General features: G+C 42.1%; 1 protein-coding gene across 5 annotated transcripts in view; it reads left to right on the forward strand.

Moving 5' to 3' along the window:
• The window catches only part of LOC147893284 (uncharacterized), a 49,026-nt gene that overhangs the window by 31,476 nt on the left and 1,360 nt on the right, over positions 1-16,190 (forward strand). For 2 of the 5 annotated variants that reach the window (XM_087386675.1, XM_087386678.1), the window contains exons 4-12: positions 3,595-3,639; positions 3,738-3,803; positions 4,077-4,783; positions 4,919-4,964; positions 5,083-5,205; positions 5,548-5,661; positions 5,762-5,853; positions 5,947-6,100; positions 6,210-6,592. In XM_087386675.1, the coding sequence (XP_087242801.1) occupies positions 3,595-3,639; positions 3,738-3,803; positions 4,077-4,783; positions 4,919-4,964; positions 5,083-5,205; positions 5,548-5,661; positions 5,762-5,853; positions 5,947-6,100; positions 6,210-6,506 (1,644 nt within the window). In that variant the 3' untranslated portion in view covers positions 6,507-6,592. Of the gene's footprint in view, positions 1-3,594; positions 3,640-3,737; positions 3,804-4,076; positions 4,784-4,918; positions 4,965-5,082; positions 5,206-5,547; positions 5,662-5,761; positions 5,854-5,946; positions 6,101-6,209; positions 6,593-16,190 lie in introns of those variants that run through there. The other 3 variants (XM_087386677.1, XM_087386676.1, XM_087386679.1) reach the window with 3 other exon arrangements.

Genomic DNA, 16,190 nt, shown 5'->3' on the forward strand with positions numbered 1-16,190 from the left:
GAGAAAGGAGAGAGAGGCATAGGAGAACTGCAAGTGATCTCTAGAGAAAACCCTGTTACATCTAGGGGAAAACCCGGAAACAACAGGCTGCTCGAGAGCTCGGAGCACACAACTCAACAACCACGTTGAAGGGAGCACAAGGGAGTGGATGAACTTTTCCACTACCCTGCTCCTCTGGTGCACAACAGGGCTGGCTCTGCTCCTCTGCCAGGCCCTCCAAAAGATGTGATCTGCTGCTCCAGAAGATGGGAAATGAGGGGAGAGGGGAGGCACATATATAGCCCAGCCCCCCCCCCTATTCGGCCAGCATATGGAGGCACTGACCAGCAGCTCATGAGGGGCCGACCCCACTGCTGTAAGTGGGCTGACCAGGCAGGTGGGCCGACCCACCTCTAGGGCTGCCCACAGCCCTATAAGAGGGACTGGTACCAGCCCTGCAGCTCCCCACACCAGGGCCGGCTAGCAAGGGGCCTATGGCCCTGATCCCCTTTGCTCTATATACGGGGCTGGCAGTCAGCCCTCTGCAGATCTGGGAGCTGACTCTTGGATGGGAGATTTTGGAATGGCATGCTTATGACGGAGGCAGAAGGGGGTTATGATGGATGGAAGATTGGGATTGATGGGTTTATGACTGATGATAAGCGAATGTTGGCGGATCAAGAGGCTGCACTTGACGTTGATGAACATTGGGCATACTCTAGTGAATGGTATTGTCAATAGACGGTCTAAAGAAGGCATGGAAATGGATGGTGTGGTCGAGGTGAAGTGGTGGTGGGCGGAGAAGTGAAAGTTGTCACAAGTGGGTTGGAACAGAACAGATATGGATGCATCGCTTGTGTTGTATATCCATTTGCTTGGGTGCTGCAGCTGCTGAGAGCATGTGTTCACTGGCGAAAGCAATCAAAGTTGCAATGCTTTGAATGTCTTGTAGATTCATTTTGAACTTCAATGCATTTCTATCGAAATCCAATAAGGGAGTCGCCAAGGATTTGGGCTGTGTGGGTGAATGGACAAGCAGCCAGAAGATGAATAAGTGAAGTTGGAAGGAAAGAATAGGTGCCTAGAGTGTGGGTTTTTGATACCAACGTAGGGAATTGTAAGAGCAGATTTGGGGAAGCAGGAGGGGGGGGGGAGAGAGAGAGAGAGAGAGAGAGAGGGAGAGCTTGAATTCGTCGTCTTCATCAAGAGTAAGGTCACATCAACATGAGATACAGGGAGTGGAAACTACATATATTGTCCTCTCCACTTACCCCCTTTAGCCCTCTCTAGGTCCATATAACCTCTAGCCTAACCGCCTCTAACTTGGCCCAATTTGGCCTTTAGTACACATACTCAGCCAGATTTAGGGCAGCTGGCTGTTACGGGGAAGAGAGTTGGAGATGCAACAAAGGCAGTCAAAGGGTTAGCTGAATCAGATGCTCTGATACACGAGTCTCATTAACGTGATTAGACTATTTGGAGCAACCAAGAAGATGGTGCAAAAAAAAATACAGCATCAAATACGTGAAGGTTGGCCTAGATTGAGGTGGGGTACAACAGTGTAAAAGGGAGTTGGGATAGTAAATGTCCGGCCTTTTAGTTTGTGTGCAGTTGATGATGCCACGGCTTTTTATTCTTCCATTAATGTTACAAGGCTTTTAGCATTAGCATATATTACTGAATTTCCTTTTAAATCTTTCGTCTAGACATGTCAGCACCAAAACATGCCAGTGCTTCTATTCTACTAAGTTTTAGAATAGATAGTGGTTGTGTTCTGGGCTAAAATTAAAGTTGCATGATGGTAGAATTATGAGTCGCACAGGGTGGACACGGGTCAAAGACAAAGAAGAGGCAAGATCCCTGTCAGAGACCAAGCCAACCACCCCCGGAAAGAAGGCAGTGTAGGGTGATCCTAGACTTCTCAAGTGAGAGCTGAGCCATGGAGTCCTCCGAGTCAGGCTCCATCTCATCACATGTTACCTGCCTCACGTCCCTTCTCAGAGGCCTCTCTTCCTTATTCTCCGAGGCATTCGTAGCAACACTCTTTGAGGAAAAATAGAGATGGGGATCAAAGTCAGTCAACATTACCACATCCAATAAGAGCACACATGGAGTTTTAACAAGGCCAGATGCAACTCATTAGGAGCAGTACTTTTAGCTAATACTCCTAGCCATTGCATCGAGAGAGATATCTCTTACAGCTTTGTAGGTCTTTCACAAACCGCTCAACTGCAACATTATCCTTTCATGTAGTGCTTTGACATGTTTGTTAGAGTGCTTCCTTGTTTATTCCTTGATTATCCAATTGGAGTTGATGCCCTTGCACTTAGGAACGTTATTAACATGCTCAATTCCCTTGCAAGAATCCAAAACCAACAACAGACAGTTGGGGGAGTGCTGGAAGTTTGTGGGTGCTACTTGATGTGGGCTGATTTCCCATAAACCTTGGGTTGGTAGTCGGAGGGTAGCTAGCCAAGTGGAACATGTGGGACTACTGCATTGCATACGCAACATCAGGGACCACATCTCAATTTGTGGCTGATGATGGCTGGTTTGTACAGGCTGTCTAGCGTTTCAATATGAACCAAACGTGCTTTTTGCAACCCTGCTACTCATGATGAGTCGCCGAGATAGCATGTGTTGGAGGTCTCTGTGATTAAGCATCGGCATCTACATAATCCTTCCCAGGTCTATGCAGAATCTGAAAATTATGTTAGAATGGATGGATCAACTCCTCACTTTGTAACCCCTCAAATGAGGAGAGCATGGGGGAATGACACCTAGAGAGAAATAGGGGGAAGGGAGAGGGGTGAAGAGGCTGCCATGTGGGCAGGAACATTTGCAGTTTGCAAGCATTTGCAAATGCTTGCTTGCTGGTCCTGTTTGAAACAAACGTTGGCACTTTATAGACCTGCGATTTTTAATAGATGCATTTAGTATGTCAACTCCTGAGTCCCGACCACTAATATTCAAGCATCCTCACAATAAAACACAACTACTACCAGACACTACCAAACTGCATGTGAGCGCCGAGTGGTGAAGCCGTGCAGGCTGCAGGTCATCAGGCATGCTCAAGTGTCATTGCCTGATGGCCTTCATCATCCTCGATTTCATGAAGATAGCTAGCCTGATGTGTGAAGTCTAGAAACACGAACTCACACAAAACACTCACATGTGTGATCAATGTACATGTGCACAAATAAATAATAATGAAATGAGCTGAAAATGAATATGAATGTCCATGGAAAAATGGTGGTTTGTTACATTCGTACCCGATTTCCACAAACCCATTGGCATTAAAGAGGCTAGAGACACTTACACCAGGTATTCATCTAAGATTACCTTAGGATGTATGAGTTGGAGAGTCTGTATTTGGTGGCTTGCTATACTCTTGAACGACAACTAGTCTTTACTTTTGAAAGGATCTAATGTTGTTGTTTCCTTTTCTAGTATATTAACATAGCTATACGGATGGAATTCCAATTTTGGCATCTGTGACTGTCTGTGTCATGTTGGCTTGTTGCTTCTTGCCTTCGGATATTTGAACTTGCTTTGCAGTTTGTAGCATAGTATGGGATAAGGTTCCTTGAAAATAACTAAAATGGGTGGTGGCAGTTTGCAGAGCTGAAACAAGTGCAATCCCAACTAGCATGCCAACTGGTACTGTCTATTTTCAAATGCCTTGAAATTTTCTAGTTGATGACTGGTGGAAATGATTTAGTGTAGCTGAATTGTATTGCTGCTTGTAATGCTCACAGGGGACCTTGAAGTCGTTTATGGTCGGGATGAAAGATGGAATGTCGGATAAAAGCGAGCCTAAATCGGTATGACCATAGGAATTGTGCAGCTTCATTTTGAGAATCTGAATCTATGCTAAGAAAGGCCTTTTACCTCTTTTGTGTGATGCCAATTGTTGGAGGGTTTGATGGTGCAGGACTCGTAAGCTTTTGTCAGAAAAAAAGAATTAATACACAGTTACGTGCTGCTAGTCAGAAGCCCTGTATACTGTGTGAAGACATGCCAAAGAACGTGAGATAGACATTTGATACTGTCATATAGTAAGACAAATGCTGTGTGTTATTTTTCTTCTTCTGTAGGCTAGGTGGGCTACAACAACTGCAGGTCTGGGCAGTGGTATGGATCACCAGAACGAGGAGGTTTTTGTCCCAGAGAACAAGTTAAAAGGCTCACATCTCATGGGTAGTTCCCCTGTCGTCGTTCCTGACAAATCAAAGTTGGATGTAGCAATAAATAAGCAAGACCCTGCTACTTGTGGATTGAACAGCTTGTCTAAGGCTGTGCAGCACATGGGTGGGGGTTATGAGAGCAGGAATGATGAGAATCAAGATGATTATAAGCTGTATGATTATCAACAAAATTCAAGCCTTGGAACAGATAGTGTCGCCAGTGGCAGGAGAGCTTGGTGTAGTCCAATATTAAATCAGAAACAATCATACGAATCAAATCCAGCAGAAGCAATGCTGTCAAATCTTGTCATTGTGAAAGCAGAGCCCATAGAGGAAGGATTGCTGTGCAGTGATCAAAAGCTAGTACATAGTTTCTATAATGATTTCAAAGCAGAAAGTGGAGCCCTGCAAGAGGAAATCAACGAGCTAGACCATGTTCCTCTTTCCAAGAGGTTGGAGCTTTTGAAAAAAAGTAGACTTTGCAGAGTGAAATTGACAAATAATGAAAATAGAAGCACGTCTGCACATAGCCATGTAGAAACTCCCAAAAGGAATTCTTGGAAGGATGGATGTCAAGAAAATACAGGTTTTGGCAAATCTGCCAAGAAATGCAAACTGTACGTTCCTATCTAAGTTTTTTACAGAATTTTAATCCATTCCATATGATTGCCTCAAAATAAGTTTTGGCCAAACTTATGATCACTTCCTCAATACATTGCACTCTCATACCCTCATTTTTGTGTGAACCACAGGCTTATTGAGACAGCTTTACAAGAGGATGCGCCTGGATTGTTTGAGGTTTGAATCTCTTGTATTGCATTCCCCCCATGTACAATGTGTTCAATGAAAAGCATTTCCAATGTTCGTGCAAGCAAATTGCATTCCATCCTCTCAAATTAGCTGCATTGTGAAACAGAAGCTTCAGGAAAAAGGTCTTTTGAAAGACATGGAGCTATATTGCAGCTTTTGTGGGCAAGATTGTGTCGGTAGCTGTACAGACAATCGTTTTGAAGATCTTGAACTTGTTGCCAGCAAGGTGGTACGCTGGAGCCCTATTTGACTAGGTTTAGCGTGGACTCTGCACTTATACTGAATCTCTCTCTCTCTCTCTCTCTCTCTCTCTAGGTTTTAAATAATCTTTTTCACATTTGCATATCCTTAAGATATCTTTCATCATAGGCCTGGTTCCTGCTAAAGAAATCCTAAATTCTATCTATAAACTTTTGTAGTTTAATTCGAAGTTCTACAAGTAAACTGGTTCATAGTTTATCAAGTAATCCAAAGAAGCTTGAATCATGAGTTCAGATTTCTACTGTTTTAAGTTTGAGATACTGTATTTGCAAGTATCCCTTTGTGTGACCAGTTGCAACTATGAATGCAGCTTTGGGGCACTGCTACGGGGTTGTTCAAACAGCAACATGTCCGACAGCACCAGCCAGCTTTCAACAAGGGCCCTGCTTATTGTTTGGCTTGTTTGGTGGCCTTAATTGAGCAGGCGAGTACTTAATGATCTCATTTTTACATTTAGATCCTCTTTTCTGGTGGTTATGCTTTTCTTTTGGTCTTTTTCTAAATTCCTCTATTGTTCTTCCCAGACCAGGTCACTTAAACAGCGAAGCTGGCCAGTGGAATGGGGCTGGTGTCGACAGCTACAAGCATTTCTGTTTGTGTTTGATAAGCACAATAGGTCATTGACCTCTTTTCGTCTATAGTTTTAAGATTCTGAAATGAATTTTTTTGTCCAGTTCTGGGCTAATTATAGAAGTTTCTGGCTTTGCAGAATTGTACTGGAGCGCCCTGAATATGGAAATGCTACATACTTTTTTGAGTTAGTACAATCTTTACCAGTACACTGGCAGGTTGGGCGTCTGATCAGGGTCTTGAGTGTCACAGCTCTTGGTAAAACTGCCATCTTGGAAAATCGTCCCCTAGAGGTACGTGGTTCCTCTTCCTCTGATACAGGCCTTTCGATTGTGTTGCCACATTGGTGTATTTAGTCTGTAGATTCCAGCAATTGTGTGTCAGCATTTTGCTTTGTTGCAGTTGGGTTATGATTTGACTGATGAGGAAGCAAGAATTCTAAAGGGTTATGGCTGGACTCAAAATACTGGGTTTGGGTCTTTTCTGAATTTTTGTGATCGGGTTGTCCATGATATTAAGGATGACGACAACACAGAATGGAAGCAAAAGATTGGGAAGTGTCTAATGGATGGCTATGATAGGGGACGGATTACAGTTCAAAGTGTTCCCCATAGGCTTCAAACAGTACTTGAATGTGATGGAAACATGTTTAATGACGGCAAGGATGATGAAGACATGAAACTGGACTTGCAGATTTAGCCCTTTCAGACTTCACACTACAAGCAGTTTAAAAGAAGGCAGAAGTTTTGTATGCCATACTGTGAAGTCATTAATCTTATGCTGGGTGGCAGGTTTTTTTTTTTTCTCTCAAGAAAAGTACTTCATTAAGTATGAATAAAAACCGCAGAGCAAGCTCAAGTGCGGGAGTACATCATGTCAAGCATGAGAAAAAACAGCTCAGAATGAGCAAACATAAATCCCAGGTGGTGGCTGAAAATGCCACCTCATCCCTAAAGGAGAGTCAGAGAAGAAAGGACAATCCTCCTAGACTCTGAGAAAAGCAACCCTCCTAGCAGTAGCAGTCTTGGAGGTTCCCTGTATGTTCGCCCAAATGGCCATCAAAGTTTGTATAGTATCTGCCCAGATACTGGCCATAGTCTGAGAAGGGTGAGTCCTCCAAAGCCTCTGTACATCTGGCTCTCCAAATATGCCATGCTGTAATACTAGCCAGAATCTCCCAAGATGTGTCTACAGAAGCGTGGGGAGCTCTGAAAGGAGTAAATGGAACATCCCAAAGGGAGCATGACTCCACAAGGTGTCGTCGAACAAAGAAAGCTGTGTTCATGTCATGTCCCTCGAAGAAAGCATGTGGACCAGTGAGTGACAACCAAGCAACTGATCCCCAGGTCATGAAGAAGGGTGCTTTATGAAAAATGCAAAGTATCCTAGGTCATGAAGAAGGGTGCTCTATGAAAAATGCAAAGTATCCTAGCAACATCCTTTTAAATCATCCTCGCCTGAGTACACTCCCAAAAACAGTGTTGCACTGACTCAACTGTTGAATGGCATCGAGGACATGTAGGGTCAGCCCCGAACCTAGATCTCCACAGGTTCCATTGCAATCCCTCCATGAATAGTAAGCCAGATGAATAACGTGATTTTCCTATTTTTGAGGGATTTTCAAAGTCTCCTCCAAAAGTTTTTCTGCATCTCTGTAGAAATCTGAAAAGTATCCCAATGAGGAGCTCTAGAGGGCCTCCAACCTCTACAACTGAGCTGGAATCTCTTGGCATTTCTGACCGTGTAACGAAAGAAGGGTATGCTCTTCTCTTGGTGCTCTGCATCTATCCACTCCCATTCCCCTGGATCCCACTGTAATAGGGGAACCTCCATACAACCAAAGCCTCCAAGATCCAAGAGCCAGGAGAACGGGGTCTGGATCAAGATACCATTGTGAGTCTCTACCCATCTCCATGTATCCTGCAATCCTGACTGGCTGAAAAGGAGCCTCCAATAGAATGTCCTCTGAAGATCTGTGGAGTCTGCCTCCCGCATGAACCTGAAAGACAAGGGTATCCTCATGTGCATCCCGCAAGGCTATAACCTGCAGAGGGATACTTGTCCTCGTAAAAGCCCCCAACCAGGTGGAATTCGAAATAGGCAAATGGTTTGTATCCATCCACTCCATTGGTATGGTTGCATCTATCTGCTGCATCCTAGTTGCACTTCCTTTGAGGTGACTAATTGAACGAGCTCTTTGATCCTCTGGAAGCATCCTGAAAGCTTTCCAAGCACCCATCGTGGATGCAGGTTTCAACTCCCATCTAGACCACTGCATATAGTGTGACATGCCCAGTGATCTGCCATGCTCATCTAGTATGCAATCATTCCACATGACGAGCTGCTTGTCAATTTCTTCACGAGAGGAGGGTGGAACTCTTTGAAGAGTACTTTTGAAGTTGTCCCAAGCTTTCAAAATGACTGCCATGAGAGGGGAGGTAGGAGATCTGAGATGGGCTAACGTAAAGATCCATCTAGGGCTGTCCATCCAATCTCCTCCCTGAGAAGGTGTGCATGTCTGTAACTGCGTAAGAAAAAATCCTTCCATGGCTCCTGACCAGGCATCAAACCTTTAACCACCATCTTGCAGAGCAAGGCTCTACACTACAAGTCTGGATCAATAATATTGAGACCCCCTTCCTCAGTGGGTAGAATAAGAGTCTCCCAAGCCACTCTGGCTATCACATCTGAAGTGCCGTTTAATCCACTCCACAAAAAATTTCTTATAGGTCTCTTGAGCTGAGTGATACTGCTTGTAGATCGGCACCACCAAGAGTAAACAAACCAGGCTGCAGCCAACAGTACCTGGTTTACAACCACCACTCTGGATGCAAGGTCAAGTCTGGCCGAACTCTAAAATAGGAGTTTCCTCCTGATGCTCTCCAACACGGGAGCGAACTGTTGTGCTGGAGAAATGCCCACCCCAACCTGGCATCCAAGATACCTGATGGAGACACCCCTCTGAATCCAAGTAAAGCCAATATCAGCACCCCAATCTGGAGTGTCCTCATCACTAATCCAGAAACCATTGGATTTGTTCTAGTTAATGTGAGCCCCTGCTGCAATGCTAAACAAATCCATCTTGAAAGAGGTGTCTATGGAGTGGCATCCAAAAAAATAGCCGTGTCATCTACCAGCTCACTGTCCAACAGCTCCTCTTCCTGTCTCAACGGAAGTCTCAGCCCAAAAATATCAGCTTGAGCTCCAATATAGAGGCTCATAGCTTCAGCCACAAATAAGAATAGAAAGGGGGCTAGAGGGCATCCCTGTCAGACTGATCTGGATATCTGAAACCTATCTCCCCTAACTCCACCAATGACTACCTGGCTATGGGCCGACTTGTAAAGAGGAGAAACCCCTCTAATCCACAAATCTGAAAATCTAAAGTGAAGAAGGGCTCCCTTTAGAAAACCCCAATCTACCGTGTCAGATGCTTTTTCGAAATCCATGAGTAGAATTGCTAGTCTATGGCCCTCATGCATAGCCCACTCTGAAGCCTCCCAAAATGAGAATATGTTATAAAAAATGCTTTTGCCATGGACAAAGCCTGTTTGTGTGTCATGTATAAGATCTGGTAGGATGGGCTGCAATTGCAAACTGATGGCTTTTGCCAAGATCTTATACAAAGTGCCCAGTAAGGTGATCGGTCTCCACTGAGATACTAAATTTTTGCAATCTCCTTTTGGGATAAGATGAATGTGACCCTTTGAGAGTGAGTTTGGCACTCGAGTCCCAAACGCCCTACATGGTTGAGGTGATGTAATTTCCTATCTGATCCCAAAAAGTAATAAAAAAGGTGTGAGTCCATCTGACCCTAGACAACTACCCTTATGAAGGGCAGTAAGAGCAGTCCTGAACTCTATGTTGGAGAAGCGTGCATCAAGTGAGGCTCTCATACCTCGATCCACCAACATAGGAATATGATGCCAAATAACATGTCTAGCATCATCTTTGGTTTGTGAATCAGGATCTACAGTCAGAAGGGAGGCATAGTAATTTGAAGCAATCTGCATGACGGCATCTGGATGTGTCTGAAGTACCCCGTCTGAGTCAACAAGCTGCAAAACACTCTCTCTACTATAGGGCTAAGAGTAGAGGACTACTTGTTGACTCTGCCTCCGATCTGCATCCAGAAAGACTCTCTGGCGTGAAAGGCATACTCTGCTCTTTGATCTAAAAGTGTCTGCTGATGAGCCCGTGCTGCAGCAAGGCGCTCCTGAATCCAAGCATCTATAGGCCGTTTCTGCTCCTCTCTTTGGAGAGCTGCTAGCTGCTGTCAAATGGCAATCTCTCTCTTGCGAATCTCCTCTCTCTTGATACTAGCAACAGAATGATAAAAGTTGCTAATGTCAGTGAGGGCTGCAGCCACATCTGACGGGGACGACTGCCCACCGTGCAAGTGAGAAACCGAAATCTGTAGCAATGTCTCTGTGAGGCTCTACATAGAAGGCATCTGGAATTCTGATACTGGCAGAGCGAGGGACTCAAACTCAAGACATCCATTACCTATCCACATAATCTCCTCTTTAATCTCCCCTTCCACCCCCACCCCCTCTTTCCTTTTTCCCTTTACACTAATTAATACATTTGTAAATTCTTTTTAATTGAGGATATCTATTCATCAAAGGTTGCAAAGAAATTTCACATCAAAGACAGAGAGCTCTAAAGAAGTGTTTTTTACTTCCTACAACATTTTGTCTTGTATAAGTCCTAGTGGTAGTCTTATGTAGGTTCTATCAGAAGCTTGCTCAATAAGTACTTTGTTGTACTAATGGCTTGTGCACTCTACAAATTTGCCAGTAATGATAGTCCTTCTTGATAGTGGTTAAAGAATATAATGAAACTAATCACACGAGTCTCTGACCAACATCTTCTTTGATGAAGTACTTGCTGCCATAGTCTTCCGAGAAAGTCCTAGCTCAGCCACATGGGCAATCTTTTCTTCCACTGGTAGAGAGAAAAAGTCTATTGCCACCATCATCATTCACTCCATAAGTAAGGGGGACACATCTTGGTTGACGATTCGAAAGAACCCCCTCTCCTCACTCACAAGCATACTTGTTATGCCTTGCATATAGATCTTTGATGGGGATTAGCTTCTAAGAGGGATTGTGCAAGATCTTAAGATGGTGAGATTACTTGATGCTAATTTAAGGTACTTCTTGAACATGGTTTTCACATCTGTCTAAACGAGAACCTTCATAGAATAAGCACCCTAGGTTTTAATGCAAACTGCAATGGCGATAAGCACTGTGGGGGCGAGGGTTTGAGAATCTAGGATGATCGTCATAGTATGGGCCGGATATGAATGAAACACAAGAAATGGAGCAGCTTACACTTTGTAGGAAGGAGGCCTAATAGCTAACAGAAAAGAATGTTGTCATCAAGCTATGGTGGTTGCAACATCGCACTCGCTCATGTCGAGGGAGAAGAAAGTATCAATTTTCAAGAATACAATTGAGCTTGCTATGAATAGAATAGAGATTGCACCAAATAGAGAAAAGAGTGTGCAAGTGTCTTCCTAGTAAAGCAAGTGCTTTTGGATCTAAAATAGAAAGAAAATGATTTTAAAAGAAATTCGGGCTATTAAAAGGCAATTTTTAAAGCACGATCTCCAAAAATCAAGGTTGGGAATACACAACTTAATTATTTTCAAATTACACATGGAAATTCATAAAGGAGTTTATTTCATTCACCTACCTCTAAGGAGGAAACACCGACAAATTATTCCTTGAGGAGAGAGTAATTGAAAAGGCCTTTATTTTTTTATTAATATATTCAATTCATATCTTGAGGGCCTTTATTTTTGTAATTAAGATATTCAATTTTTTCTACCCCAACTAAGCTATGGCCAAATGGATAGCTTTAAAATTTCATGCAAAGAGGGGACTCAAACTCGATATCCATTACCCATCCACACAATCTCCTCTTTAATCTCCCCTTCCCTCCTTTGCTTTCCTTTTTCCTTTTACACTAATTAATATATTTGTAAATTCTTTTCAATTGAAGATATCTATTCATCAAAGGCTCTAAAGAAATTTCACATCAAGAATAGAGAGCTCTAAAGAAGTGTTATTGTTTCCTACAACATTTTGTCTTATATAGGTCCTCTTGGTAGTCTTATGTAGGTTCTATGAGTAGCTTTCTCAATAACTAATTTGTTGTACTATGGCTTGTGCACTCTATAAATCGACCAATAACTATAGTCCTTGATAGTGGTTAAAGAATTAGAAAAAACTAATCACGCTAGTCTCTGACCATGTGTGACATCTTCTTTGATGATTTACTTGCTGCCATAGTCTTCCGAGAAAGTCCTAGCTTAGCCACATTGGCAATCTTTTCTTCCACTGGTAGAGAGAAAAACTATGTTGCCACCATCATCATTCACTCCATAAGTAAGGGGGACACATCATGGTAGACGATTCAAAAGAACCCCCTCTCCTCACAAGCATACTTGACATGTCTTCAACATAGATATTTGATGGGGATTATGTTCTAAGAGGAGTTATGCAAGACCTTAAGATGGTGACATTACTTGATGCTAATTTGAGGTACTTCTTGAACATGGCTTTCACATCTCTCTAAATGAGAACCTTCATAGAATAGGCACCCTAGGTTTTAATGCACACTGCAATGGCGATAGGCATTGTGGGGACAAGGGGTTGAGAATCCAAAACGATCGCCACAGTATGGGGCCTGATATGAAGGAAACACATGCAAGGGTGTAGCTCACACTTTGTAGGAAGGAGGCCTAATAGCTAGCAGAGAAGAATATTGTCATCAAGCTATGGTAGTTGAAACATCACACTTGCTCACTCGAGGGAGAAGAAAGTATCAATTCTCAAGAATACAATTGAGCTTGCTATGAATAGAATGGAGATTGCACCAAATAAAGAAAAGAGTGCTCAAGAGCCCTCCTAGTAAAACAAGTGCTTTTGGATCTAAAAGAGAAAGAAAATGATTTTAAAAGGAGTTTGGGCTATTAAAAAGCAAATTTTAAAGCATGATCTGCATAAATGGAGGTTTGGAACACAAACATAAGAACTTTTTAATTTCACATGGAAATTCATACAGGAGTTTCAATCCTTCACTATAGCTCTACCTCTAAGGAGGCAACACTAACAAATTATTGCCTGAGAGGAGAGAGTAATTGAGAAGGCCTTTATTTTTCATTAATATGTTCAATTCATATCTTGAGGGCCTTTATTTTTTTGTAATTAACATATTCAATTTTTTCTACCTCAACTAAGCTATGGCCAAAGGGATAGCTTTAAAATTTCATGCAAAGAGGGGACTTAAACTCAAGACATCCATTACCACAATCCATGCAATCTCCTCTTTAATCTTCCCTTCCCCCCTCCCCCTTTCCTTTTTCCTTTTACACTAATTAATACATTTGTAAATTCTTTTCAATTGAGGATATCTATTCATCAAAGACTGTAAAGAAATTTCACATCAAGCATAGAGAGCTCTAAAGAAGTGTTGTTGCTTCCTACAACATTTTGTCTTGTATAGGTCCTATTGGTAGTCTTATGTAGGTTCTATTAGTAGCTTGCTCAATAAGTAATTTGATGTACTAATGGCTTGTACCTTTAAATTGGCCAGTAATGATAGTCCTTCTTGATAGTGGTTAAAGAATCACAAAAAACTAATCATGTTAGTCTTTGACCATGTGTGACATCTTCTTTGTTGATTTACTTGCTGCCATAGTCTTCTGAGAAAGTCCTAGGTTAGCCACATGGGCAATCTTTTCTTCCATTGGTAGAGAGAAAAACTCTATTGCCACCATCAACATTCACTCCATAAGTAAAGGGAATACATCTTGGTTGATGATTCGAAAGAACCCCCTCTCCCCACAAGCATACTTGACATGTCTTCCATATAGATCTTTGATGGGGATTATCTTCTAAGAGGGGTCATGCAAGATCTTAACATGGTGAGATTACTTTATGCTAATTTGAGGTATTTCTTGAACATGGCTTTCACATCTCTCTGAACAAGAACCTTCATATCGTGCAAGATCTTAAGATGGTGAAATTACTTGATGCTAATTTGAGGTACTTCTTTAACATGGCTTTCACATCTTTCTGAACGAGAACCTTCATAGAATAAACACCCTAGGTTTTAGTGCAAATTGTAGTGGTTATAGTCACTGTGGGGGCAAGGGGCTAAGAATCCAAGATGATCGATATAGTATGGGGCCGGATATGAAGGAAACACGCCGGATATGAAGGAAACACGAGAAAGGGAGTGGCTCACACTTTGTAGGAAGGAGGCCTAATATCTCACAGAGAAGAGTTTTGGTTATCAAGCTATGGTGGTTGCAACATTGCACTCGCTCATGCCGAGGGAGAAGAAAGTATCAAAATTTTCAAGAATAGAATTGATCTTGCTATGAATAGAATGGAATCGCACCATTGCCTCTTGATAAAGCAAGTGCTTTTGGATCTAAAAGAGAAAGAAAATAAAATTTTAAGGACTTTGGGCTAGTAAAAGGCAATTTTTAAAGCATGATCTCCATAAATGGAGGTTTGGAACACACAAATTAGTTATTTTTAAATTACACATGGAAAGTCATAAAGGAGTTTCAATCCTTCACTATCGCACTACCTCCAAGGAGGCGACACTTACAAATTATTCCCTGAGGAGAGAGTAATTGAAAAGGCCTCTATTTTTCATTAATATATTCATTTCATTTCTTGAGGGCCTTTATTTTTGTAATTAAAATATTCAATTTTTTCTACCCCAACTAAGCTAAGGCCAAAGGGATAGCTTTAAAAGTTCATGCAAAGAGGGGACTCAAATTCAAGACATACATTACCTATCCACACAATCTCCTCTTTAATCTCCCCCCCCCCCTTCTCTTATCTATTCAGTAAAGGCTGTAAAGAAATTTCATATCAAGGATAGAGAGCCCTAAATAAGTGTTATTGCTTCCTACAACATTTTGTCTTGTATAGTAGTGCTAGTAGTCTTATGTAGGTTCTACAGTAGCTTGCTCAATAAGTAATTTGTTGTACAAATGGCTCTTGAACTCTATAAATAGGCTAATAATGATAGTCCTTCTTGAGAGTGGCTAAAGTATAAGAAAAAACTAATCCTGCTGGTCAAAGTGACCATGTTTATTGCCATAGTTTTCCAAGAAAGTCCTAGCTTAGCCACATTGGCAATCTTTTCTTCCACTGGTAGAGATAAAAACTCTATTTCTACCATCATCATTCACTACATAAGTAAGGGGGACACATCGTGGTTGATGATTCGAAAGAACCCCCTCTCCTCACAAAGCATACTTGACATGTCTTGCATATAGATCTTTGATGGGGATTATCTTCTAACATGTGTCATGCAAGATCTTTAGATGGTGAGATTACTTGATGTGTATTTAAGGTACTTCTTGAACATGGCTTTCATATCTCTCTAAATGAGAACCTTCATAGAATAGGCACCCTCAATTTTAATGCAAACTGCAATGGTGATAGGCACTGTGGGGGTGAGGGGCTAAGAATCGAAAATGATCACCATAATGTAGACTGCAATGGTGATAGGCATAATCATGCATGGTCCACATTAGAATGCCTTTCACTCAAAAATGATGTTGACCCAAAGGCTTTGAAATTTCATACACTTGCATGCCATTCCATAATATTTTGCAACTCGTCCACCAAAGGGGCTAGATACACATCCATGTTTTTCACCTTGTGCTTGCCCGACACAATGAGTGCCAACATCAAATGCCCCTTCTTTATGGTCATCCCAAGAGGAATATTGTATATTATGACTACTATTGGCCATGTCGACCATGATGTGGACTAATGTCCAAAGGGATTAACATCGTCCATAGCTAGCCCAAGATGCAAATGATGAGCCTCAAGCCCAAACTCTGGCCACCTCTTCTCTACATGTCTCCAAGCCTCTCCATCCGCAAGGATCCTCAATATTCCATCTGTCAAGCTGTTGCAAGGATGCCAATCCATAAGTCCTGCTAACCATCCCAAAAAAAACAAGTGTGTGATGCGTGTTAGGATCGGCATGTGTCATAGTACCTTGCCAAAAATCTTGTCTCCTTGTGTGTCTTGTCGGTATTGAGATGCACCACATTGTGGACAGCTTATAGAATGCTTGCTTACTATTTTCTACTTGGAGGAGGCTGTTGATATAGTCGTCGAGCTCAGCTCCTTGAAGGGGTATGTTTACCTGTAAAGGATGCAATCATTGGGGTAAACATATCTTTAATGTTTTCATTGTATTAAATTACCAAATCATAACATCTTGTACATTCTATTTTATCAAGCGATAGACATATTTATCTTTTTAATCCCATTCTATTGGTTCTTTGGACATCTCTTCATTTGCTCATAAATCACCATTTAATCTAGGAAGTGT

This window comes from Dipteris shenzhenensis, chromosome 15 (genome assembly GCF_047967505.1).
Source record: "Dipteris shenzhenensis isolate YYH24624 ecotype China chromosome 15, Dip_SZ_1.0, whole genome shotgun sequence".
Classification (NCBI taxonomy): Eukaryota; Viridiplantae; Streptophyta; class Polypodiopsida; order Gleicheniales; family Dipteridaceae; genus Dipteris; species Dipteris shenzhenensis.